Genomic DNA, 26,721 nt, shown 5'->3' on the forward strand with positions numbered 1-26,721 from the left:
TTATTGCATACTCTTCAAGCAAATTAGGTTTTTTCGAGACTTTTTGCTAAAAGTTCCACTTTTTAAAAGCCCTAGGGTTCCATTTTTTAATTTCTTACAACCATCTCTGCTGAAAAGGGACAACCCTTTCCTGCCACCGAGTACAGGGTAGCTGGTCTCCAAGATGCTTTTATTCAAACTAGCTTCAGGAGTGTCCTTTTTTGCAGAAAACAGCTATCTTGGTTAAAGACACATGCTAACCTCAAACCAGGAACTTCCAGTAAATTCCAAGCAGAAGCAACATTCAGCTTCCATAGCGAGTAGAGGACAACACTAGAAAGTGGATGAACAGTTAGGTAGAGGGAAAAAGCAAAAATTGCACAAATGAGTCAGTGTTGCTAATGAACCCTTAACCTTTGCAAGTATCTGACTGAAACTGGAGGGATGGTGGCCCTGTAAACTCAAACACTGACATGACAGTACACACAACGTGAAAGAGGTTCTCATGCTTACTTTGCATACCTGCCGTGACTAGCCTGGCTTGGATTTTCAAGAATTAGCAGTACATGGCATCCTGAGAAATAGTATAGAAATGTACTTTGTAGATTAGGCCTAGAGAGAGAAGCCTGAACTTCTTTTGATTCACCCTTGTTTGCATGTTTGCAGTGACAGATAGCTCACGTTCATTCTGAACAGCTGGCCTACAAGGCTGACACCCAACATCAAATGCAAGTTCCCATTCTGACAACAAAAATGAAACATGACTCTGTGGACAAAACACCGGGGCGTATCGGAACGCAGCTGTCCATGGCCTACCTACTCCTGCTGGCCTGGTGATCTTTGGTGATGCTCGCTTTGGGGAAGACTCAGGATGTGGGGCAACAGGTTGCACCGGCCGCGTCTGTTTGGCTGCCAGCTTCTTCAGACTCACTTGCCTCTTGTCAAACATTTCTTGTACATCTTCTAGTTTTTGTAGAATTCTTTGGGCATTGGCCTAGGCGAGGAAAAGGTGAACAACAGAGGGTTGTCAGTGCCAGACTGCGCAAGTTCAGAAAGGACTTCTGTTACCTGAGCTGCAGATCACGCTGTGCTGCAGCTGAAGGCAACCCAGCCCGCGCACTGCACCAATCTCAGTTGCCCTGAGCAGGGTACAGTGGCTCATGCAGCCTTTCCAGCACCGCTCTGAAGACAATCACGTGTGTGTTCCATGACTACTCATCTGAGTACAACTTACTGCCCCAAGCGCCCACCTTCGTGCCTTTTGGTGCAGGAAAAGAGGCACGTTTGAGCAGACTCAAACATACAGCCCAGTACACTCTCTTGTACAAGGAAATTGGTAATTTTGAAATCTAGGTGAGTGCATGCACATCTGAGGGGTTTTACCTTTATTTCGGGGGTGAGGATCATGTCAAACTGATTGTAGAACTCCTTCGGGTTAGAGAGCTGGTGTTCCTTAGCTGTTACCAGAAACTTCTCAATTTCAACCAGTGCAGTTTCAGCTCCCTCTTGTGACTGGCACTTGTCCACAGCTTGAGAAGCCAAGAGGTAGATTCCAGCTTCACACCACTGGCTTGCCTTTAAAGAAAAATGGGGCGAGGAGGACTCCATCATCACTGACAGTCCATGTTGTGAAGCATTGCTTCTACTCCATGAAATACAGACTTGCCCTAATGCATCACTAACGCGAATGAATGTTACTTCACAGCACCCAGCAGCTCCTGGCCACAAGTCCCCCCACCTGGATACGTAGAACAATAGCAAGTTCGATTCGGCTCTCGTGGGCTAGATGGTCCAGTAACACGCAAAATAATAATGTTCCGAGCAAAGAGAATTGTTACTGTGGTTACTGCAAATCAAATCCGTCAGCTGTACTACCTCATTTCGGTGTTCAGTTACACGGTTATCCAAAAAATGAGATGAATATTTGAACCATATCAAAACACCCCAAAACTTCTTAGGCCTATAAAACTCAGTTAAAAATACTCCAGAGGAGGTTTTTACCATAAAATTTTGGTAAATCCTGTTTCAGATGAGGCTGGAATAGCATGCAGACGTTCTCAAGAATGCAGCTAGCTATTCTCGCTGGATCAGAGAAAGTGAAAACAACTGAACAAGCAGTAAATTTTTAAGCACTGGGGTACATCCAGTTCTCATTTCAAATTTAAGCCTCGCTCAATTTTTTCTTAGTTTCATTTCTTACTTTTCATCATTTTAGGACCACAATTGTGGGAAGCTACTGCTCCAATTTTTTTAGTAACAGTTTCTGAATAAAATGGAGAAAAAAAAGGAATAAATACTTTTTCGCTTCATCCGAATTACCTGAGCTTATAAAAACATTAATTTGCAGAAGAACCTTACCAGGGCTGTTGTCTGAGAAGGTTCACTCACCTTATCTAACTGCTTATGCAGCTCAAGAGACTTTCCCAAAATGTCATACTTTTTCTTGGTCTCATTGGTAAAGTCATCACAAATACGCCTGAGTTCCACACACTTTGGTCTAATGGAGTCAACTGCATAATGGTTGTTTTGGATGAGCTGTTCTCCATGGAGAGCTAGAGATTGGGCCTTCTCCAAAGGTTCCTGTGAAATTAATGAGAAAAAAAATCCAAAGTTAGACCTTAAAATGACATGCATAACGAAGACCATCCATCTCTGTAACCCCTGCTGTAGCCTGGAGGTAAAGCCTAGAGGTTTGGGACACCAATCTAGCTGATATGTCTTACTTGATATTTACACTGAAGACCAACTTCATTGTCAGTGAGTATATTGAAACACGAGTTTCAGCTGAACATCAGGAAACACTTTTTTTACTGTGAGGGTGACTGAGCACAGGAACAGGCTGCCCAGAGAGGTTGTGGAGTCTCTATCCTTGGAGGTATTAAAAAGCTATCTGGACAACCTGCCCTTCTGGGCAACCTGCTCTAGGTGGCCCTGTCTGAGCAGGGGCGTCGAACAAGGCGACCTCCAGAGGTCCCTTCCATCCTTAATCATTCAACGGTAGCTGTCATTCTGTGAGTGTATGCCACCTTCTTTCTCACATGCTGGGGACATTCGTTATACAAGTTTTTTTCCCTGCAAAGTTCCCAATAATCAAAAAACCTGTATTTTTTTTTTCACTCACTAAGTGTCAGGTTTATAATGCTTTAGCTTAATTTTTGATTCCAAGATATACTTTGGAAAACTCTTCAGATCCTACCGACTGAGTACACTTCATAAGCTTAGTCACAGTAGGATTAAACTGGAGGTGGCTAATGGGGATAGAGCTCACATCGATCCCTTACGTGATGTGGGCAATGGAAGGAAAATGCATGTTACTGTAACTTTTACTCCTCTGGGCTTGTGCAGAAGAGCTGTGCAAAGATTGTGACATTCCTAAATCGTAATTCTATTCTTAAAAAAGACGATCATCATCTTTTCCATTTTTTCATGTGCATCCTCCTCTGGTTCAGCCCCCCCGTTTGTTCAAGGCTTTCAAAAACTACTGAATGTGATGTATCAGCTGACCAGCTGATGCGATTACAAAGCCCAAATATCTGGAAAAGAAAGGTGTTTATTGAAAGGCACAGACATTCCTCAAACTTCTATGAGGCTGAATAGAATGGTCTTAAAAGTTATCTGGCCAAGGAAACCTGCTGAGTATTCCAAGCTTTGCAGATTCCAAAGATGGACCTAATCTTTCCTGGTTTGAAATACCGATTTTTGAAGCAAATTCTAGCTTTCCAAGTACTGAACTGGAACTACAGGATCTGAACAACCCTGGCTTCTGGAAATTAGGATCTGAGTTTTGAAATTTAAAATGACGACTCATGAGAGAAGGTAAGCACGATGTAAGGACAGTGACAGAAAAGTGCCTAGAAGATCACGCCTACAGCAGCTAGAATACCATAGCGAGTGCAAACCTGTCCTTTCTCTTCCAGTTGTTTCTGTTCCCTTAGGAGGTGCTCCACCCGAGTCACACTGTCTCCAATATCAGCAAAACCTGCCAGTGCTTCCATGAGATTATCCAATGCCAGTTTTACCTAAAAAACAACCACCAAAAAAACGTAAACCAAAAAAAAACCCAACAAAAACCCCACCCAAAACCCCATCACAAGATACTCATAAAATTATAACAAACCTGTGGCTTCTAAATTCACCTACATCTTTTAGAAGAGTCTGCATCTCAAGTTTAGTCTTTCAGCTCATTCCAAAATGGAAAAGCCAAGGAATAAAGCAGCAATCAACTGTTCTTCAAAGAGTTACCCCGCTTCTCACTATTTAGGCACACACTGTTTTGAAGACCCCCAACCCCAGAGCCTGTGCTACCCCAGAATCTGTGTTACTCCAGCCTCTGGGCTGACAGTTGGGCTTTGTGAACTGCATTCTGTTGACTCTGGTGGGATTGGCAACTCGCCGTCACAGAAGCAGGGGTACTTGGTAACATTGCACGTAAATGCAAACTGATTTATCAAGAAGCTGGTGTTTCACATTTTGGCCTAACAGGCTGGTACTTTCCTCACTGAGCCTTATTCAAATGTTGTAAGATGTCCGATAGCTGTCAAGAATTTAGTTTTTGAATATCCGTTTCCACTTCATAATGAAGGGCTTCTCCCCCAACGTCCTCTTTGGATTGCCAGTATGCTCTAAGTATGAGTAAAATTTGACCTTATTTACCAGAGAAGGCTAGACAGAATGAAAAATGAAATACCTCTCTAAAATCATGTTCAAAGTGTCGAAGCTGCAGGCATTGTTCTAGTTTTAGGTGATGCTTGGTCCAAAATTGATCAAAAGCCTTTTCTGTTTCATCCAACTGAGCCAACAACCTGTTAAGAAATTAGAATGAAAAGAACTTACTTATTTTCTAAGTGGCAGAAAGCGGAGTAGGGGGGAGCCTACACCCACGTAAAAAAGGCTCTGTGTCAACTTTCCCTTAAGCAAAAGAGAATGACATTTGCAGTGAGACGGTCAGGAGCACGGCGGATGAGTGACAACTGCGCGGATCCGCTGTGGCAGTTGCAGTCCTGCCTCCCAACCTGCGGCAGGAGCACAGAGCCGTCCCACATGCGGGCAGCTCTCTCTCCCTGGTTTGCACCCAGTTCTTCACAGATAATTCGTCCCAGGCTCATGCAGATTGAATATGATGCAATTATTATTTTAAGGAATGTTTAAAGCAGAACTCTATAACTTGTTCATTTTCTCCACCCATCAGGAATAGGTGAGGACTGAATCATTTTCCCAGTCCATTGCAATAGATCAGAAGCTCATAATGCCTCCCATGGACATTGTTTCATTTTAGGTAAATGATGAAACATTTATTTGCAAAGAAATGAGTATCAAGGTGTTGTACATGCTGAATAAAGTGCCTGACGCCAGACCAGTGAGTCATCCTCACAGTCTCTCAGTGATCTGTTAGTTATATTACAATGCAGAATAGTTTAAACAGAAAAGAATGAAAATAAAGTCTTCTTTGAATACCCTTTATTTCAATAGATGGGCATCCTTTGGGCATGCAGGGGACCAGGCCTGATCTTCTACAAGCCAAATGAGTACTGGAATCATCAAGTAATCGGGGCAATCGCCAATAGCTCCCTCCTATTCCTCTCAAAAACAAAGTTCTGTTTTCAGTCTATCCCTGAAAAACATGTTTTTAATCAAAGCTAGTTGTTGAATTCAAGATGAATTTGCAAATTCCTTTGGGATGGCTGTTTAAAGGATTTTAAAGTATTCAGTGAAAAATATCAGCTCAGCTTTACTTTTGGCAGCTCTGTTCCCAGTGAATGCAGGCGGGCCAAAACACTCGCGTGACATTTCTCTTTCCACTGCATCACATGGCACGGCAGAAACTTCTACATGGTCACTAAAAGCTTTATGGCAATAACGAGCATTGCAGGAAGGCACAGGGGTTTCTGTCTCTCTCTACGCAGCTGCGAAGGGGCATGTTTCAGAGCACCGTCGTCTTCTGTTCCTCCCCCGGTGTTCCCACAGCCACGCACAAGCACATACTCCCTCATCCCATGTGGATTCTGACGTCACTTTCTAACCAGGCATAAAAGTTTGGACAATGCATATATGTTATGGGAAAGTAAGTCCCACGTTAAATCTTCAGCTAGGTAGTTAGTGGTCCAACCAAAAATTACCAAGAAATTCAGGACTTGTTGGAACTTGCCTTGACAGTTTACTCAAGTAACTTCCTCAAAGCTATTCCCTTCTCCAAGTTACCTGTCCAATAAATCCTGAAGAGCTGAACCAGTGCATATTTAAGTCATTTAAATCACACTTGCCTTTCTTAGGAATAAATTAGCAACCTGCATGAGGTAATCTGGTTTCACTGACCTTTCTACTGTTGCCACGTTTTCCAGTTCATCTGGGCTGAGTTTGCTGTTGGCACTGCGGGTGACTGGCTCCCTAATGCATGTCAGTAGGGTGGCCCCCTGCTTCACGGCTAGTTTCAGCTCATCCTGAGGGAAAAAAACCAAGCCAAACACATTGTATGCAGTTATTCTAACAACACCCAGGTCTCTTAGATGGACAACATCGTAATGCTAAAGGAGGATTCTTTCGTAGGTGTTAGAATACTTGAAACAAAATATAGATGCTTACCAAAGGTTCTATGTCTTTCTAGAAATGCAGAGACTACAGCTATTCCCTTGGAAGAGTGGATATATTTCTGAGAAAAGGAACAGCATATACTTTCTGAGCAGGTTGCATTTCTGACCAGGCAACTTGCAGAGTAAGTTATTCTACCTCAAATTGAATGTGTGACGCAGATCATTCAGTGAGCTGAGAGACTGCGCTCAGACATTGTGCTTAACGGCATTTCCTTAAACAACAGTGTGACATGTTGAGCCACAGCACGTCAGCTATCAAGGAGGTATCCACAGAAGGTGTCTTCCCAGCAGGAAAGATGAGTGTGAAAAGAGGAGTCCCCATAACACTGCACGGTTTTTGCATAAAACTTGTGCTAATATAACTTAAGTAGTATTTCTCCTCTTGTGTTTAAGCTAGGGTGGTTGTTGACAGCAGTAATGTTTTCTTCTGAGCCTTACTCTGCAAAGCTAAAACTTGCCCCAGCTTTTTTTAAAAAAACAAAACAACAGTCACCACCTAGTGAGATCATTCTCTCTATTCCTGGATTATCCTCACAGAAGTTCTTGACATCTGCTCCAGCGAGAGTTCATCCTTCCTGATGAACTCTTCATCAGGAGCCCAGGGTGTTCCAGAGCCGATCCCATCGCACCCTCTCATACAGTAGAAGTGACATTTCCCTGTTCTATCATTCCCGAAGCTGTAAAAAGTCTTTTTTCATAGTTAAAATCAAATCAACCTTCTGAAACCAGGTTTCTCTCCTCTTCAGTAGTTTCCAGACAATGGATTCCCAAATGATAGCAGAAAATTTTGTTAAATGAAAAAATCATACATTATGCTGATGGAGGTGTCACAACATTCACCTTCAGCTTGCTATGGTGGTCAGTGTGTGCGGAGAGGAGCTCCTCCGTGCACTGCACATCGTTAGGGAGTTCAGTCTCTGCTAGGTCTGTTCCAAAGGTCTGTAGCATCTGTGCTGTTGTTTTTACTGTCATTGCAAAGTTCTCAATAGCCTGGAAAAGCAAGAGCATAAAGTCACAGACTGGTTATTTACCCTTAGCCCTTTAACAACGCTTAGTCCTTCAGGCATGCTGCTGCAAGTATTACACGCCTGTAAAGCTGGCCACGTTGCCATTTTTGGGTGGATATGCTAATCCTGTGTCACAAACAATCTTTTCATGGGCCTACAAGTATTATCATCTCCATGAACCAGCTGGGGAACTACCAGAGCTGAGGAGACATAATGAAACCACAGAGGACATCAGTTTCAAAGCCAGGGTTGGAACTCCAGATCCTCTGCCCATGCTTGCTGGGAAATTCTGCTGCGTTTAGAATTTTAATTAAGGCTTCATTTAAGTTGAGGAGACTTCAAAAGTATATAGGGCAAAGCCTTTTTACATTTGTATTTATACAGCCATTGCTCATTCAGCAGCAATCTGTCTTCCCTGACTTCTGAAAACATGGATCTGCATCCTGCCTGTCCGTACCAGATGCATCCCAGTTGCTCCCTCCCATCTGTTCACGTTAGTACGCAAACACAGGAACGACTTCCTGCAAATACAGTCAGAATGCATTGGAGCCTGCTGTTTCTTTATCACTTGGGAGCACCAATGCAAAGCGTGTCAGAAATCTGTGGTTTTACTGAAGAAAGGGGAAGTGAGGAATGCTGCCCTTTCAGAGTAGCATATACTGCTCAGACTTGTGAGAGGCGATTAAAACCTTCGTATCCAGGAGCAAGTAACTGCATGGGATGTTTTTCCATAATCATGCCCCAATCTCTTTAGGGACTGTATTGTCCTGTACAGCTCTTTATTCTTCACACTTTGCAATCTAAACCACCCAATGGTGTGGGTCAGTCAACAGCACTAGGGAAGCCCTCACACCCAGTCAACCACTACACAGCTGTGGCAAGTTGCATTCCCTTCTCCACCAATGACTGGAATCCCTCATTTGCAACCATGGCAGTTAAAATTATGCTGTGAGTTCAGTGAAAACCAAACTGGAGGTAGATCATCATTCAAAAGGTGCAGAGATAAATTACATTCCGCGTATGTGATCCGAGACATGCCCCAGATGAGGCAATGCTTGCAGGGTTTGTAGCCTTCTTCCCTTTTTCCCCATAAAACCAAGCTTGCTTTCAACACAAGCAGTACAGACCCACTCTGGCTTAGTGCTTAGCAGCTGCCGCCGCTGGTCTCAGCGCTGGAACTATGGGACCAAGGTTGGCTGAAATGACACACGTCTGATCGCAGCACAGACAGGGCCATCCACAACCTTTACTAAAAGCCAGAAATGTACTCTGCGGGCAAAAAAGCTCACGGGCTCCCAGCCGTTTGAGGTAAGAAAGCAGAAACAAAGACCAATGCGGTCAGGCTGCTCTGTCACTACCAACAGTTCAAAGCCGTTGCAGAAAAAACACACTGGCAGGACAAGGTATGAGACGCTAAGATGAGCAGCAAAGGGGAGGAAGACCGAACGTTGGGCTGTTTGAAGGCGCCGTGGAGGCCGACGCTTCCCCGGTAACCCCTGATCCAGCAGAGGCTCCTCGGCTGACTGCACCGCGAGGTCACCAGCGTTCCGCTTAGCAGCTTGCTCGCCCCCACCCTCTCCTATGTGCACGAGCAATAAATTGTTCCATATACCCAAGTTACACCTGTGGGGGTTTTTTCACATCTCTGTGCTTGGTAGAAGTTTTTCAAAGAAATTTAACCAAAAGATCTGAGGATCACACAGCCACGCTCACCTCAAATCTTGGGCCTTCCCACTTCCGTTTGCACATTTTACTAAGCTGTATATTCATGCTTTATGTAAACTCCTGTCAATAATAATAAACGATACAGCCTTTCTTGGGCCTCTTTTTACTTCCCTTCCTCATTTTTCCAAGCCTTTAGCTGTTTGGAAGCTCATATAGACGATTCCTTCAGACCCACCCCTCCTGCAAGGACAGTTTCATATTTTTGATACTTCTAAGAGGTAAGCCTGTTCACCTATCTCAATCATCACCTCACTGTAGTCACCACAGCCATAAATGCAGCAAACGAACGTTAGAGGAAATCCAGATTCTGCGTTTGCATATTTAGAAGCCTAAAATATTTGGTGGCTCTCAAGAAGAGTAAAATTTAATTTTATACGGACAGTAAAGCACAGAAAATCACAGCAGGAAAGTGACAAAAGTGATTTGACTTGACAAAGCTGCCTCAGAAAAGCTCTTTTTCTGAGTGTTAGACCCAGCCTGCAGGCCAGCAACAACAGACTCAAATCCAAGGCTGCTCAGCACGCTGCAAAACACTGGGGCTACTTAGGCGTGCGCTCTAGCGTGCTGGTCTTGCAAGCAGACCCACACGGATGCAAACACTGCATGCAGCCTCCGGGAAATTAATCCATTTTCCACGATCAGGACCCAGCTTTCCCATTTTTGCTTAGATAGGATGAGACTATATTTTGGCTGCTGATGTGGCAGAGTTTGGGGTCTGGTTTTCGTAAACAGTCACCTTTTCTAGGCACCATAACGAATTGTTTACATTGTTTTGAAGCATCTGCTGGGATGCATTAACCAACCCAGAAAGGGAACAAGAAAATCTGCAACAAATTTCCTCAAAGGCAACAGAATAAAAAGTCTTTCTGCCTTCCTACAATTCTTAACTGTCCTTTGGTTACTCAAAATAAGACCCAGCTGAAGTACGTGTTTACATAGCACAGAAATGAAAACAAAGCAGAATAAAATCTTGAGTATTTTTCTTCTCTTAAAAACACAGACATGATTAATCATTAAAGTGATCCTGACCTCTGATTCAGTAAAGGGCTCAGGCATACGTTCAACCACGAGCTGAAGGCCTAGGAATCTCATCAATTATTCAAAAGCTAAGAACGTGCCAGAGGGCCTTGCTGAGTAAGAATACTAGGACGCTGTTAGGTCCTCATCCAGGTCAACAGTGAGAGACAGACACAAACTTTGGGGGCATTTATTTCTCTACTTCAGTCATGGATTTCCTCTTTCCATGAAACCCTAGCAGAATACGTAGGCTGCAATGCAGCTGAAGAGTTACTACTTAATGGTTGCTCTACATTTGTCACCTAGACAACTCTGGGTGTAGACACATGTAAGAACACCAACACTCACGGTTCGGTGGTGTATCCACTGACTGTGGCCATACTCCAAGGTTCCTCCCAGCTCCCGCGTCAGCTGACTTTTGTCAATATAGCCATGCAGATCAGAGACAGAATTTAACATGATGATCTGAAACGAATCCAAACACAATGGGCTGAGAGAAATAATGAGCCCTCAATCGTTGTTCTTAGGATCCAGGTTTGCCCTAAACATGTATGACCAAACTGCAGTTCCACCACAGGCAGTAAGTTCTCATGATGTAGTTGTTCATGCAATGACCACAGTTTATTTCCACTAGATTTTGCCTTCTCAACACGTACATGGCCGTTCTTGAACTAACCATAATTCCTTGCTGGGCTGAGGATGCCGCCATTTTGCATATGCATCAAGAGCAAAGTGCTTGTATTTATGTTGGTTTTTTAACAAGGTATTTATAATGTTCTCACAAACCCCCATCCAATAATTTTTGTATTTTCTAGAGAACTCTTATTACAGAGAAATGGAGGAGTAGACAGGCTAAACAGCTTCCTCAACACCAACCACTTGATCCAGGGAAGTGCTGAAATGAGACCACCAAGAATAAGCTTTTCCTTTCAGTTGCATCATATTTGTGGCCCTGCACGTCCACTGAGTTCACTGGCATTATTCCATTTTAAACCATGATGAAAGAGAAAGGAGAAACAAACGTAAATACATTTTCTTTCTTTAAAGAGTCTCCTTACCACTAGACGTGCTTAATGAAAGCAAAAGATTTGCACTCAGCTTCAGGTAAGTGGTATTACCTTTTGGCTACCACTGTAAGCCTGACGGCACGGCAGTTACACAGATAGCATATGCGTATTTGGTTACGCCGTGTTGTTCTAACAGCTGGAAAACACACCATGATTTCAGCAACATGAAAACAAGATACTGAGCACAAATGGCTAGAAAATGTCAGCCTTAGCCTTTAATATATGTCAAATGTATTACTTCGCTCTGCTGATTAAAGAAAGGATAGCTGCCTGTGCCTACTCCCAGACTCCAAGGGAGCGGGGTAAGTACGCTGGCAAGTACTGTGGACAATGAGATGAGCACAGATGTATGGAGGCAAGAGGATGTATATTCTAGGCCGACAGTGCTCTAAGAAAAGCCTTGAGAACAAACCTGAACAGGTTTTTAGCTGATCTTTGTTACAGAATCATTCTAGAAAAATTCAGGTTGGCAGGAACTGTAGTCCAGCTTCTTACTCAAAGCTGGGTCAGCTGTGAGATCAAACTAGGTTTGGTTTGGTCAGGGCTTTATCCACCTGGGTCTTAAAAACTTCCAAGGACTGAGACCGTACAGCCCCTTTAGGCAGTCTGGTCCACGGCCTGATTATCTCAGTGGTGAAAAAGTTTTTCCTTATATGAAGTCAGAACTGCCCTTGTTTTACTTCATGTCCGTTATCTCTTGTCCTACAGAGCATGCACAACTTGGCTGCATTCTCTCTCAGTATCCTGCTTGGAGGGACTGGAAAGCTGCTGTTATCTCATGTTAACCCTCCCAAGCCCACCCTTCTCCAGGCTAGACAAAGCCAGTTCCCTCAGCATCTCCTTACAGAGCACAGGCTCCAAGCCCTGACCTTCGCGATGGCTCTGTTGAGCTCACTCAAATTAATACTTTTCTTGTATTACAGGAACCAAAGCAGACAGGGTATTCTCAATGTGATCTAACGAGAGCCAAGGCGAGGGGGATAATCACTCGCCTCGATCTGCTGGCTGTGCTCCCGTTAATACCACTGCTGCTAACGCAGGATGCTGATCGTTTCCCTTGCTGCCAGCACGCACTGCTGGCTCACGTACAGCTTGCTGTCTACCAAGTTCCCAGGTCCTTGTCAGCCGAGTTGCTCCCCAAACAGTCAGGCTGCAGCCTGTGTTGCTGCCAACAATACCACACTGTTGTGCTGTTGGGAGGGAAGAACATGGATTCTTCCTTCTTGAGGAAGTCCGTCCTTCCTAGTTGCAGGACTTTGCATTTGTCCCTTTTGTATTTCCTAATATGCTGGTCAGCCCATTCCTTGAGCTTATGTTCCAGTGACCCTGTCTTTGAGTGTACCAACTACTCCTCCCAATTTAGGGTCATCTGCAAACTTGATGACAGCACACCCTGTTGCCTCTTCCAGGTCATTAATAAAGTTGTTAAACAGAGCAGCAGGTCCCAGCAGATATTTGCCCACCTCTAGGTAGAATATGACCCATTAGCCATTGCCCTCTGAGCACAATTATGCAACGAGTTTTTAAATCCATCTAGTTGTCCACCCATCCAGACTTCAACATCCTAACTTAGATACAAGAATATTATGGGAGACTCATCTGGTCCCATGGACCTGTACAGGTTGAATATTCTTAAGTAGTCCCTGACTCAATTCCTTTTCATTTCCAGCAGTTCATCTTCTCCTTGAACTCCTCTGAACAGAGACCAGGAGACCTTGTTGGTGAAGAATCTGAGGCAAAGAAAGCACAGAGTACCTCAGACAAACCTGAAGGGAAAGTTATTCCCTGAATGTGTTACCAAATGCTGTTTTGTTATGATCAAAGCCAGAAAACTCAAAACCAAGATCATCTTGGAGTAGCCTCAGGCCGGAAAGTGAAGTCTATGCACTATTACTGAACTGCAAATCACCTCTGAGAAAGTAAGCCTTAACGGGGTCGTAGCTCTTCCCCATAAGAGATGTCGCTGACAGGTTGGACATCTTTTCATACTCCAAACTTCATTGAAGCTACAGAACACTCATGAACTTTTATTGAAGGAAGATATTTGTTTTAACCCAATACACTCAACATGTGTAAGCAAATCTGTTAAGGTTGCCAGCTATAGTGGCTACCCAGCGGGACATGAGTCTACCCTGCAGGCACCTCTGCAGGAGAAAGCCTAGGAGCAACCCAACATCCAGCTAAGAAACCAATCTTACAGAGCATTAGCATCTCCCGTACTTCTTGCCAGAGTGAAGACTTCTTGCCTTACATTCAGTAAGCTGGAGAATACGAGAGCACAGAGGTTTAGGAGAGGAGGGCCTGCATAAGCACATCAGCACGAAGCAGAGAGCTGCGGTGGGTTTGCTTTACTGTGGGTCAGGCAATCTGAAAGAAGTCACAGTCCTCAAAAGGTCAAAGAAGTGCCTTCTGTGGACAGATTACTCAGCCTTTTGCATACGCCATGAAGGTTCTTTAATTCCCTTCCCATGACAGGAGGTTCCTTAGGTAAATCTCTGGGTGTTCCTTTTGAATTCCCAGATTTTCTCTCCGATAAATCTCTAATTTTTGTAACTTGCTCCTGAGCACTGATATTTAATCAAATAACTGTCCCAATGGAGGTTTACCTCAGGTTTTCTTCACCACATTCATATGTCAATAGGTGTGCTGGCTGTGGCAGAGGTAATTTTCTTCACAGAAGCTAGCATGGGGCTGTTTTGGATTTGTGCTGGCCGCGGGGCTGATAATCCCGGGATGGGTTCGCTCCTGCTGAGCCGGGCTCACACAGAGCCAAGGCCGTTTCTGCCGCTCGCCCCACCCCACCAGCGAGGGGCTGGGGGGGACACGGCGATGTTGGGCACATAGAGCTGGGGGAAGGAGGAGGAAGGGGGGGACGTTGGGAGCGATGGCGTTTGTCTGCCCAAGTCACCATTACGCGTGATGGAGCCCGGCTGTCCTGGGGTGGCTGAGCACCCCCTGCCCATGGGAAGCAGGGAATGGATTCCTTGCTTTGCTTGCTTGTGTGGCTTTTGCTTTACCTATTAAACTGCCTTTATCTCAACCCATGAGGCTCTCACTTTTACTCTCCTGATTTGCTCCCCCATCCCACCAGGGGAGAGTGAGCGAGCGGCTGGGGGGAGCTTAGTTGTCAGCTGAGGTTAAACCATAACATTAAGTCATACAAATCCTGAATTTTCTTATTGTGTCTGGTTTATTATTTCAGCCTCTATTTCCTGCTCCTGTTTGATCTTCTGGCTTCTACTCAATCCATTGATTTAACCCATCAAATCTACTTCACTGAACATATTTGCAGTCTGATAGCTCAGGTGAACTCTTTAACAAACGTTTCCTTAACAAACACACACCATACTCCCCAAAGCCCCTTTTGAATGCTCACGTCCTGGCCCTGACCCGCTTACAGTTGTGATAGGAAATGCAACCCATCCATGGCCCAGTTATGACCTTTATGTTGTTACAGTGCCAAATGCACAGTATGAGCAAACAACCTGCTAACAATTTAAAGGATGATGTTGGTATTAAAGATAGGTACCGATACCCAATTCCTTGAGTAAGGATATCTCCCACGGGACAAGAACTTTCTGGCCCTGCTCTCACCCTTGGCATGTGGGATGCTGTTTTCAATGGGGACAAAGAAATGTTGCTCCTGGTAAGCTACCTGTTCCAAAATTGGGTTACACAGGGGCATGCTCAGACAGTCTTTTTAGGATGGGCTGTAAACACAGCTGAAAGGCCCCTCCAGAGAGCATGGCAGACCCCTGAACTTAGGACACCTTTAGCACAACCCTAAGCAACTTACAATAGCATCAGGCATATGCGGGCAGTCTATATACAAGTCTGACAGGCTGCCTGCAGATATCTGGGCAGGAGGCAGGCAGACCTAGCAGCAACCATACTGTCGTGGTTTAACCACAGTCAGCAACCAAGCATCACACCACCGCTTGCTCACTCCTCCCTCCTGGCAGGATGGGGAGAGGACTGGAAGAGAAAACCCATGGGTTGAGATAAGAACAGTTTAATAATGGAAATAAAATAGTAGTAGTAGTAGTAATAATACTATTAGTAATAACAATAATAATATACAAAGCAAGTGATACACAATGCAATTGCTCACCACCTGCCAGCCAATGCCCAGCCAGTCCCCGAGCAGCGATTGCAGCATCCCCTCACCCCCTGGCCAACTCCCCCGGGGACAATGCCCTATGGTCTGGAGTAGCCCTGGGGCCAGTGGCGAGCCCCCCCGCCAGCCCCTCATGCCCCTGGCAGGGCAGGGGAAGCTGAGAAGCCCTTGCCTGGTGTAAGCCCTGCTCAGCACCAACTGAGCCATCAGCGGGTCATCAACGTTCTGCTCATCTGAAACCCAAACCACTGCTAGGAAGAAAATTAACTCTGTCCCAGCCGAAACCAGGACACATATCATGCTCTTAGTTTTTGTAAGAGTGCTCTCCAAGAGCTCTGTGGACATACCCAAGTTGGCTCAAAATCTGAATGTCCAAGATGACCCCAAACTAAACTTATATCTTGATTTTCCTGCCTGTAAGAATAGTTACTATTCAATACTTAATGCAGTGCTTGACCGCTGCCTAGAATTAACCTATCTTCCAACCTTGATAGTTTCAAGTTGGATTTGAAATGCAACACTGGAGTCAAATAAATTGCTAAGAGTACAGAAGATGCTGAACTGCTAGAAAATGCTGGTCCTTGATGAGGCTGTCTCTTCCAGGGCGGCAGTTGCTGTACAACAGTTGCTACGGTAACAGATTGTGGCTTATTAAATACAGGAACATCCATTTTTCAAGGTGAAATAAAATTAAAAGATTTTGTTTTGTAATCAAACACATTTTTACAAAAATGTTGCATTTTAATCACCAAAAAGCCACCCCTGCCAAACTACAGTCAATAACAACAATACAACAATAACAAAATGAATATTCATGGTTCCTTTTCTGCATGCATTGTAATAAATGGGCTGCTGTTTCTTACTTCAGCAGAAGCATAAAGTGTCTTAAACACCCGAACTTCCAACTTAGGTATTGACAGAGCTAGAATTCAGTGGAGCGGAGCCATGGGTCTTTTGCAAAACAGTATAAAACCACAAGCAAAATCCAAAACAATTGTATGAAGTCACTTCAGTAAAGTCATTGTGCAACACAGCATGAGTCTGTTCCAGGATGAAATACCATTAATCATCATCATTCAAGTTTATTTATAAAACATTTTGAAACCACATGCAAACATGCAGCTAGGAACAACTCCCAGAAGAGCTCTCATTGAATAATCTAGAATTTAAACTCTTAAAGGATTAGTAACCTGCTTCGAATCACATTCTCATCAACCCACAGCACATGTCAAGTGCATATAAAAAGAAGTAAAAAAAACCACCACACTCTGAAACTTGAGGGCACAGGGATCATAAAAGGCATTAAGAATAGGCAGTGCTATGCAAACACTTAGGGGGGCACCGTCAGATTGTCAGCAGTCCCGTGGATAATACATAAAACAGTGCAGAAATCAAGCCCTAGCCCTTCGCTACTCTGTAGTCCTAAATAATTATGTTTGTCCCCTCTGCCTACATCAGGGGAGCAGCTCCTCTGAGTGAAGATGTCAATACTTAAAACCCAGGCCACATTTTATAACTGCACTGACCTTCCACATGGGAACACGCCCATTAGATCCTGTGAAGCATCCACTGGTAATTAACTCTTTGGCATTACTACTATCTACACCATACAGACCCAGATCAGAGTCCCCAGTTGCCACCTGCAATCAAATTTCATCTACTGGGTTATGAGAAATCGCTGACACCCAAGAACTGCAGACATGGAGATAAAGAAAACACGGGGACAAAAAAAATGCATGCTTACCGGTACCTTCATTTTAAAGTCATCTCGATAGAGTTTAATGCCAATGTCAGCGATTGTCCTTTGGATAAAGCGGGAGGGTCGCAGGACAAACACCAGCTGCAGGTTTCCTGGAAATGCTCCCTACGAGAAATACAGAACTGTTAGAAGGCACAACTCTGCCCCACAGGAAGGCCAAGGAAATTTTCAGCCAAATGATTCCAAAAGGGGGCAAAGCAGGTAGGACTTACTGAACCTTGCTCAGGAATAACAACTTGCTAATAACATCAGCTGATCCATCCGGCACTTGCCCATTGTCACAATCTCCAAAGCCAACAGCAAGACCAGCCCATGGATTTTACTGCCCAGCTATTCATTGCTTTCCGATACGGATTTAGCACAGAGCTCTAAAGTTTCTGCACTAGTGCCTTCCTCCTCCAGATCCAAAGCACACCAAGCCCCCTTTGTGCTACCACACCATAGGTTTTCCCCCTTTTTTTAGGCTGCAGCCACTAGAAGGCAAAACTGGCTACCTACAAAAACTGGCTACCCATGTTGAAGTTGGTGAAAGAAGCTGGTGGCAGAGATGAACTCCCCAGGCTGACCTACCTTCTCACTCTGGAAGGGGTTTTTAATCTTTTTAACCTCGCCCCTCACATATTTTTGCCCCCGCACAGTCACTCAACACATTCGTCAGACATGGCCCTGCCTGCAACACCCAGCCTACATCTCTCACGCACTCCTCCGAGCTCATCGAGCATAAGAAGGAACAGTGTCTAGGAGAGAGCAGCTAAAAAGAGCTGAGAATGAAAAGCAATTCTGTCTAAATTCCTTGAAAGAACTTAAAGCCACCTTGGTCATCCCTCCATCCTACACCTCTGTGCATAAGCGCTTGCTCCTCACACAGCACATGTTCCTGGTAACAGATGTATAAAACCAGCTGCTTTTATTAGCACTGAAAAGCAGTGCTTGGCTCCAACTCTCGCAAATGAGATATAACGGGCTATTAAGAGTTTCTGACAGAGATCACTTACTACCACGCAAACACAAGTCCCTTGGGATCCGTTTCTTTCACAAGCGGGCCACGTCACCATTCCTCAGTGCACAGAAGGGTTCCTCTGTCACACTCTTCCAGGAACCAACTTCAAATTATTAGAATTTATATTGAAGTCATCCCAGCAGATAAGGAATTTGTCCTAATTCAGCAGTAGACAAGGCTGTGTGATTTGTTACTGCAGCTTCCTCCCTCTCTTATTTAACACTCACGAGCTGCAGGGCAGGGCAGGGCAGAATCTGCATCCACAGCCAGAAAATGGGAGCTAAAAAATGAGCACGCAAGACTGTATCCCATGCTGAAGGGTCAGCAGATAATTTTAATTTCGAGAAGATAAATAAAAGCAAGCACTTACTGCTATCCGTGTCAGGGATGCCTTGACTGCGCTCCATTTGTCCCGTCGTCTGTCTATAATGATGATGAATCCGATGCTGGCAGCCTCCAGACTGCAAAACAGACGGAATAAGTATGCTGGGTTACCCGGAGATACTCCTGTTCCAAGGAACTGTACTTCAGCAAAATGCAGCCTCTGTCAGATCACCCCCTAAGCCCACTATGAAAACGCAAAGTACAGGGAAAAGAATGAATATTTGGCAGAAATTCATGTGAAAATGAAAGCCAGCAAATTTTATCTTTCCAGCGTAAGGCTAGCAGCTTACACAAAACACGAATATTTTATCTGCTAAATATCTCAGCTGTTATGCTACTCTGCTGCCAAATCTAGGTGATATGAATAGTTCAGGATGAGGAATTACACTGTGCTATGTTCGAGGCAAAAACTTCAGATCTTGTTTTCTCTGCAAAATAATTCAAGTTATTGGACACCCCACTTCAGTCTTCATCCTCGAAGCACGCTGACACCTGACGGGGCGCTCAGCCCCAGGGAGTCAGGCTCTTCTGACTGCCACCACCTTGCCTGTGCACACAATGCCCCAGGAATTCTGGTAGGCAAAGCAGGAACTGAACAGTTCTCTCTTGCCAACCACAAACTGGTTCTAGGGTTGCAAGTCGTTAAAAATATCCCTTTAACACACTGGCTAGAATGACAGTTACTGTTCCTTCCCAGTACTTTTCCAGGAGGATCTATCAGGCACTGATTTGATGCTCGATCCCATCTATGTAGACCTCACAAATACCCCACCCTCCCTCTCACTCTCAGAAATCCCAGTTGGGCATGCAGGGCTTCGGTGGGACTGCTCTACTCTCTGCCTTCCAAGACTGCTCAGAGTTGGAGGGAAGTCCATGGAAGCCGATAAGCACACACAGAAAAGTCTCTAGAACCTTCCCTATAGCAGGATGGCTCAGTCATCTCCGGACAAACCAGAGGCAGGCAAAAAGAGTACAAATGTTGTCATAAACAAAGGACATACTGCAATCAAGCATCTAATTACAGATTAAGATTGAGATAAAATGTATAAAACATTTCCATCATCCCTTTTTCCTTGTTTGTGCAAGCAGCATCCCAGGAGCACCATTTTCATGGGTCGTTTTGTGCAAACTCGAGTCAATAATCCACTGACGAGCACCAACAGCACCAACTCTGAGCCACTTCGGCCACTCTGCAGGATCAACAATGGCAACCTGGAAGCCAGAGTGTTGTGCAAATCTGGGATGCCATGCAAGCGTTCCTAATAGTTCGTGCTGGTACTAGGAAAACTTGCCGAATTTCCCACTTCAATATTTTTTACAGTATTCCTCAGAGAATTACAAAATTCAGTGGCAATAGACGACCTTTCCTCTTAAGTAGTGCAACGTGCAGCTTTTTATGGCAAGGACAGCAAAGGTGTTTGCAGCAGCGCCTCTCGCACGGGGAAGGCAATGCGCCAGTTTCTTCTTTTATGCACATACAAATACACGCACATCCTTCAATAGCCTGACAAGCATTTCAAGCAAAAAAATTCCCAGTGTGGTACCTGTGTGTTTGCTCTAGATGTCAGGGAAAAAAGCTTCAGAGAAAGGCAACAAAGCATTTGTGAGCATTGCAGACTGTTACAGAGACTGTTACAGAAAGGGCGTGAGAAACCCGACACAAAGGTCTCAACTCAGGGGCTTCCTAACCTACCCAAAAACCTGTATTGGTTTTATCAAACTGCTTCCGCTGATTGGGACCAAAAATTGCTTTGGAAGCCTGGTAGGCATTGAAAAGCCTGGGCAAGTCGGCCTCAGCCTCCGGACCACCAGGCAGCATCTCCCTGGACAGGGTGCTTGTCCTGCCCAAGGGAGACGCACATGAGGAGGTCAGGCTTTTTATCTCTACCTCGGTGTCTCATCATAGGTGAGGCGCCAGGGAACCTGGTTACATCTCAGACAGAGAAAGTTGGGCTAAGCTTTCTGATAGTTTGGGAAATCAAAACGAGCACAGAGCCATGTGTCATTTTCCTCCTTTGCTTTCTGTGATACATGTTCAAAAGATTCTTTTTTGTTTAGTAATTTGCCAAGAACTGTTTAGGTCACTACAGAAGGACAACAACTGCTAGAAACTGTAGGGTGCAAACGTGTTCAGGAGTTACAAAGAAAAGGAAAGGAAGGGTGGTTTTCTGCTTCTCTGTTCCCATTTAATGCCCCCAGCACAGCTTCTCACTCCAGGCAAAAGGCTGGGGTGGTGCGAACCCCCGCTCCTCAGCATCAGAGCTGCATCCACCCCGGGCACATCCCACCCCCGTGCCAACAGCAGCCCCGGCTACTCAGTTTACTGCAGGTGAACCTGGAAACTACGAGCCCCCAGTCCTCCAGTTAATACAACCACCATCCCAAAAAGCAAAAAAGCCATTGAGAAGCTGTCAGATAGAAACACTCCCTAAAAACCAGACTGACATGGGTTGCCCCTAGTGCTCTGGCCTAGGGAACAGGAGACCACCTAGTCAATACCAACTGCTGTCTGACCTCCGCGCTCGTTAAAGACGGGATCGTACTCATCAACAAATACTTGCAAACTCTCCCACATACTATCCATCAGTTCCTACTAACCCAGAATAAAGTTTTTAAACATTTGATGCTGATAATACTAACAGATGTCACAATCCAGTGCTCCTAAAAGCAACCTCAGCAGCCTCCCTGGCCCCTCAAAGCACAGGCTCAAGCACACTCTGGCCCCACGCAGGCGGAGCTCAGCTCTATTCGCGGTTCTTCAGATGACCAGAGAAATTAGTTTCTTTGCTCTTGCAGGGAACAGGATTTGATCCAAATACCCGGTTAACCAGAACAAATACAAAAAATGCTTGTTGTGCCCAATTATTCCAAGAGAACAATTTTCTAATTCAACATCCACATTGCTTACAGTGTGTTATTGAAAGTGGCATATTGTTTAGGACAAAGTTCTTGGTAACACAGCGAGATATGAAGGGGGACACCCCAAAATACTATGGTATGCCACAGCTGGTAAAGCAAATTTCCTCAGCAACATCAAAGACAAGCACATGCCTGTGCGTCTGAATAACCACGTTTGCTGTCTTTATCTTTTCAATGTTTTGTCATAGGGGCACAGAAGATCAATCACTCCAGAGGGACTTAGGAAGTTACTAGCTTACTGAATGATGCCATCTGCAATCAGCGATCTTATCTCCACAACTAAGCATGAACCTTGTTCTACAGGATACACAGAAACAGACAGTACAAGGCAGGTATTCTCCCTGCATCCGTCTGAGAAATGATGCTGCTTTCTCCTTTCACTGAGCTATAAACAGGGAAGCATTTTCTATGATAAACAGGGTGAACCGCTTTTCAAACTATACTTCATCTTACCTGACTCATGGCCATGCCCTCTGTAATTCCACAAGAGGTAGAGACCATTCTTTTCTCTTAGTCATTTTGTTTGATCCCTGCACATCTTCCTTGAGAACTAAAGTAAAGGGTGAACTCCCAGCAGTGAAATAGCACGTGCAGGAGCACTGTTGTATTACACACAGTAGCATGCAGTACAGAAGTGCTGATGAAAGTAACAAATGCTGCCCCTTTACCGCTTGCCGAGATGTAGACAGAGATGCTCTCTGTGCACGGACCAGCCAACTGCAGCTTAACAAGGCGCTGCTGCACCCAAACTGGTCCATTACTTCTGCCACATTAAGATGGTACTTCATGTAATCATGTCGTAAATCACACAACCAAAGCTTGCTGCTTAGGTTCTTCCTCTTCTAAATTAATACCTTTGTCCCTCACCATCTACATGAAGGGTAGCAAATTTCAAATGGTGGCTCAAGAAATGTGGCCAGTCTTCCTAAAAGCACTGCAACAAAGCCTAGCAGTAAACTTCCTGCAAAACTCACAGCCCTACAGCATGATCTATGATCAAGCCTGAGAGTCAAACCAACGTGCTGGCATGCAGAAAACGTAGGTTGAGATCCCAGCCTGTTATTGACCTCAAACAGGTCATTTAAAGCAAAGTGAATAGTCACTTACTCAACAAGAGTTTTGGTGAGCCTGTCTGTAGTGCAAGATATTACTTACACATACCTCATCATCTGTAAAATGGGCATATTGCAGCTCTCCTGACTTACAAAGTTTTGAAACTTAATTCATCATTCATTGCCCATTGCTCTGGGGTTCCTCAGGGGAAGAGAAAACACAAAACTGATAAACCAAACCAAAGCAAAGGTCCGCCCAATATCCCATTCTCCAGTGTTGGTAGGTAGTGGATACCGAGGCAAAAGCAGAAGGAAAGCGAGAAGGACGATCTTTCTCTTGGTATATTCTCCCAAGTCTAAGCATTAAGGAACATATGGATTCCTTCAGCCAGAGTTTGCATCTGAGCCGCTGCATTCAGCTGCCGTGGATGGAGCTATCCTTCGCGAGTTTGGATAATTCCTTTTGAACCCATCTGTACTTCTGGCTTTCATGTAGGCTGAAGCAGCACACAGCATTTCTGTCCATCATGTTGACAGCGTAACGTGCTGATTCCCCAACATGTGACACCGTTACTGGGGATCACCCGCCAGCATGCCAAACACAGGGGTTATTAACCCCGAGGCTGGTCACCCCCCCAGCACTGAAGCTAGTGGAGGAATAGGTAAGAGAGAGTTCCTCCCAGCAGAACAAAAGTGCTACAGAGCAGGGCGAAACAACAAAGCTGCTAAGTTCGCGGTGTGTGGTTTCTCTCAGCTTTCTTTGGCAACTCAGTATAGGGAATACCTGTAGGTGGAGCTGAAAAACTTCTCAGTCAAACTTGAAGGAGGCACGTTTTCCCCTCATCATCCTCTAAGCACCTTTATGCACAGGACCAGAGGAAATAATAAATCCCTGCTGTGCTTCTTACTAGCACAAACAGCCATGGTCCAGAGACAGGAACAGGGGACTGAAAAAATATTAAACTCTCTTTTTGGATAAACAAGAAGTAATTCAGCAGCCATGCCTTAGCACATTTCCTGAGAGCAGTGGAAGTGAGTTTGTTTCACCATCCTGGCACAGCTGCAGGCAAACATCAAGGAAAACCTCCTAGCTGTGGAGCAATCTCTCAATAAACGAAGCATCAGAAAGCACATGGTGCTTGTGAGAACCCCGGCAGCACGGCACCGAGCTTGCTGTCTCAGAAAAGAGAAAGCTTGCACAGAAAGATGCACTCGGAGAATAAGCAGTAACAGGACCTGTATAAGTTCGGCTCCTTCCAGATGCAACCCTTCCCTTGTTACACCCAGCGCCCTGGAGAGTTTTCACAAACGGCCCCTCTTAGCCCCCTTTCGATCAGCTATCTTTGCTGCTGCTCTTCAGATCTACACTCCCTCCCACCCAGTTTGAGTCCCAAACAGAAAATCTCTCCTGCGCAAAGCTTTCTTTCCCATGCAAACGATGTAAGTGGTTCCTAGGGCCTCCTGTACAGGAGGAAGTTTCATACTGACTGGATGGATGCGAAGTCACCGGCACATCCTGGTAGCACCACCAAAAGCAGGCGCCACTGAGGAAGCAAAGCTCTCCAGCAGATCAACAGACATTTGTGCTCAGCCTCACCTGGGAATGCTGGTTAGGTACGTGACCACGTTCAGAAAGTCTTCGTCAGGTATGTCACTGAATCCTGCAAATTCTGGAAAGGTTATAATGGGTGCCCCATCCTTCCCTCTTCCTCCTGCAAAAGAGAGGTTGGAAAGATTAAAGGGTCATTCCATGCCTTTGGACAGCCTGGCCAGTACTTAAATGGGAAACACTGGCATATACCTCACTGAAAAGCACCCAGATCCAGTACGCGTGTGATCAGCTTCCCATTCGATATCATAAGTCACTGCAGTTTCATTCCCTCAGTTTGCTCCAACTGAGGTTCTAGCCTCTGTTGTTTATGCCAGGCTTTTTCATGAACATTCTGCATAATTCAGATTAAGCGCTTACTTTGGTTTTTTGCTTTCCCTTTCCAAGTAACTTCTTGTGATAATGTTACATTTCCCTATGCATAGGTACAGCACTCTGGTTCCTTCTAGACGTTAAGGGAAATGAAGTAATAGAGCACACCAACTTTGAATACACACATATAACCCATGGCACAGGCCTGGGACCAATCCAGCCTTAGGCCTTTCCTTAACAAACAGACTGCTCAAAGTGCACGGAGCATTTAATCAATGAGTTTTGTTCTTATTTGTTTATTTGCATCAAACCTCTGCTAAATAGGACAGGAAGGTTGTAAGCAGCAAGGTCAAGGAGAGCCCCCCTCTGAGGCAGTCCCCATCCAAACAGCAGTACTCAAATGCTGAAGCACGGTGCAGAGCCCCCACAACCCAGCAGCCTTCCCAGTTCTCCCGACACAACGCGCGGCTCTAGCAGATGCTTTAATAGGCAGCACAAACCCTGTTTATTTGCAGGTCCAATCCTAACTTGGCTCTGCCAGTGAACCTGGGTGTCTCTCAAACCACACAGAAGTTAACAGTTTTCTCCCCGACCCGGACTCAGAGCCAGAGCAAGCTAACGAGGCAGCAGCACATGAAGGAACACGACAAAACAAAGCTTTCGTCACAGGCACCTTCCCACTCAGTGCTGCTTAGGGCATTCAGGGCCTGCTTTTCCTTGAGTCTCTCTCTTTCCTCTGCAATCTCTACATAAGCCGATTTTTTGCACTAGGCCGAGGAATTCTTTACAAACCCAGTACTGAGCCTCGTCCTGCAGCACACACAGTTTTCCTAGTCGTTTATCACCCACAGAAGATTCTTGTCTAAGGAATAGCCATGCGCTGGGTTTCCCCTTAGTGAAGGGCAAGCTGTGAGAAGGAGACAGAAAATTAGCTTCCTGAAGGAAAATATCCAGTAATTATCCCATTAGGAGCATGGGAGGAAACACAGATTCAGGGGAAAAAAGTGAGTCCTCATTCCTCAAAAGTACCCTCTAAATTCCCATATGTGAACCCTGTTTCCAGGCTGCTCCCGTAGACCATTGCCCTTCCCTGCTGAGAACCATAGCCGATGCCACAAACAAGTTGCTCCAGCTCCTGTTTTGGTGGTCGGTGCAAAGAGGTGCTCCGGTAATTCCTAGCTATTTCTGCGGAGAGCGGTCAGTCTCTTGCTAGCCCCGATCCTGCCTCTGCCCAACCCTCCCAGGCTCAGTTGAATTATTTGAGATCCCTTCTGTGCCATCCAGCCATGGAGAGCTGGGACACTAAGGAACACAATCCTTGCATAAAGTAAGCGCGAGAGCTCTAGAAAACAGGAATTTTGAAAAAGGAAACCCTTTTCCTTCTTGACATCTGGTGACATGGTGGCTGGGCCAGGACAGTACCTTTAGCCCCTATTTTCCTTTCTGAAGGTTGATCATCACTTTAATTATATCTGAAAATGACTCAGCTGTGTTAGATCACCCACTAAACTCACCCTGCTAGGGAGAAAACAGGCCTACAGAGATTCAAAAGGCTTCCAGCCAAAATGCAAAGGAGGAATATTGTCACGCTGCACTGATTTGGATTTGAAGTGCTGAGCAGAGCCATGGCCCCCCACTGACCTTGGGGCACAGCCAGATGCTGATGCATGGCAGCTTGCTCTCCGGGCACTCCATCTGCACTCAGCAGTGGCACAGAATATGCTGCTGTGCAGATTTAGTCAGACTTCTCCCAGACTGTTTGCTGTGCTCTAGACACCAGGAACTCCAACCAGCAGGTACCCAGTTAGGATGGTTGGTTACAGATTTTTAGTGACATCTTCTGGACACAAACAGTAACGGCCAGGAAAATGAAATTGTAAGCCTGTCTGCTGTGTCTCTCCTTCAGAGCTCCATGCGCACCAAGGTATTTCACAGATGGTATCGTGTATGCATTCACATGGTTCCTGGGCACCACGCGTTCCCATTCACGTATTTCAGATACATGAAGATACTCTAAATGAGGGAGATGGAGTAACCTGCAATATTTTGGTTAAAGCAGCAATATTTGCCCCTGGAGGATAAGATGAAGATTCCCTTGGATCCCCTCCTTCAACACCTGATAGTTTACCTGCAGTTATACTCAAGGTTTATTTGAACTACAAGTTTCACATGGCAATTCTAATGTTC

General features: G+C 45.1%; 1 protein-coding gene across 1 annotated transcript in view; it reads right to left on the bottom strand.

The window, feature by feature from the left end:
* The window catches only part of LOC104123299 (guanine nucleotide exchange factor DBS), a 148,961-nt gene that overhangs the window by 94,434 nt on the left and 27,806 nt on the right, over positions 1-26,721 (bottom strand). The window contains exons 3-13 of the mRNA XM_009635536.2: positions 24,211-24,325; positions 18,629-18,719; positions 17,244-17,363; positions 10,664-10,780; positions 7,407-7,556; positions 6,292-6,416; positions 4,667-4,781; positions 3,879-3,998; positions 2,368-2,559; positions 1,363-1,554; positions 796-973 (exon numbers count right to left, since the gene is read on the bottom strand). Of these exons, the coding sequence (XP_009633831.1) occupies positions 796-973; positions 1,363-1,554; positions 2,368-2,559; positions 3,879-3,998; positions 4,667-4,781; positions 6,292-6,416; positions 7,407-7,556; positions 10,664-10,780; positions 17,244-17,363; positions 18,629-18,719; positions 24,211-24,325 (1,515 nt within the window). The remainder of the gene's footprint in view (positions 1-795; positions 974-1,362; positions 1,555-2,367; positions 2,560-3,878; positions 3,999-4,666; positions 4,782-6,291; positions 6,417-7,406; positions 7,557-10,663; positions 10,781-17,243; positions 17,364-18,628; positions 18,720-24,210; positions 24,326-26,721) is intronic.

The sequence above is a fragment of the Egretta garzetta genome, unplaced genomic scaffold (genome assembly GCF_000687185.1).
Source record: "Egretta garzetta isolate BGI_Z169 unplaced genomic scaffold, ASM68718v1 scaffold663, whole genome shotgun sequence".
Taxonomy (NCBI): domain Eukaryota; kingdom Metazoa; phylum Chordata; class Aves; order Pelecaniformes; family Ardeidae; genus Egretta; species Egretta garzetta.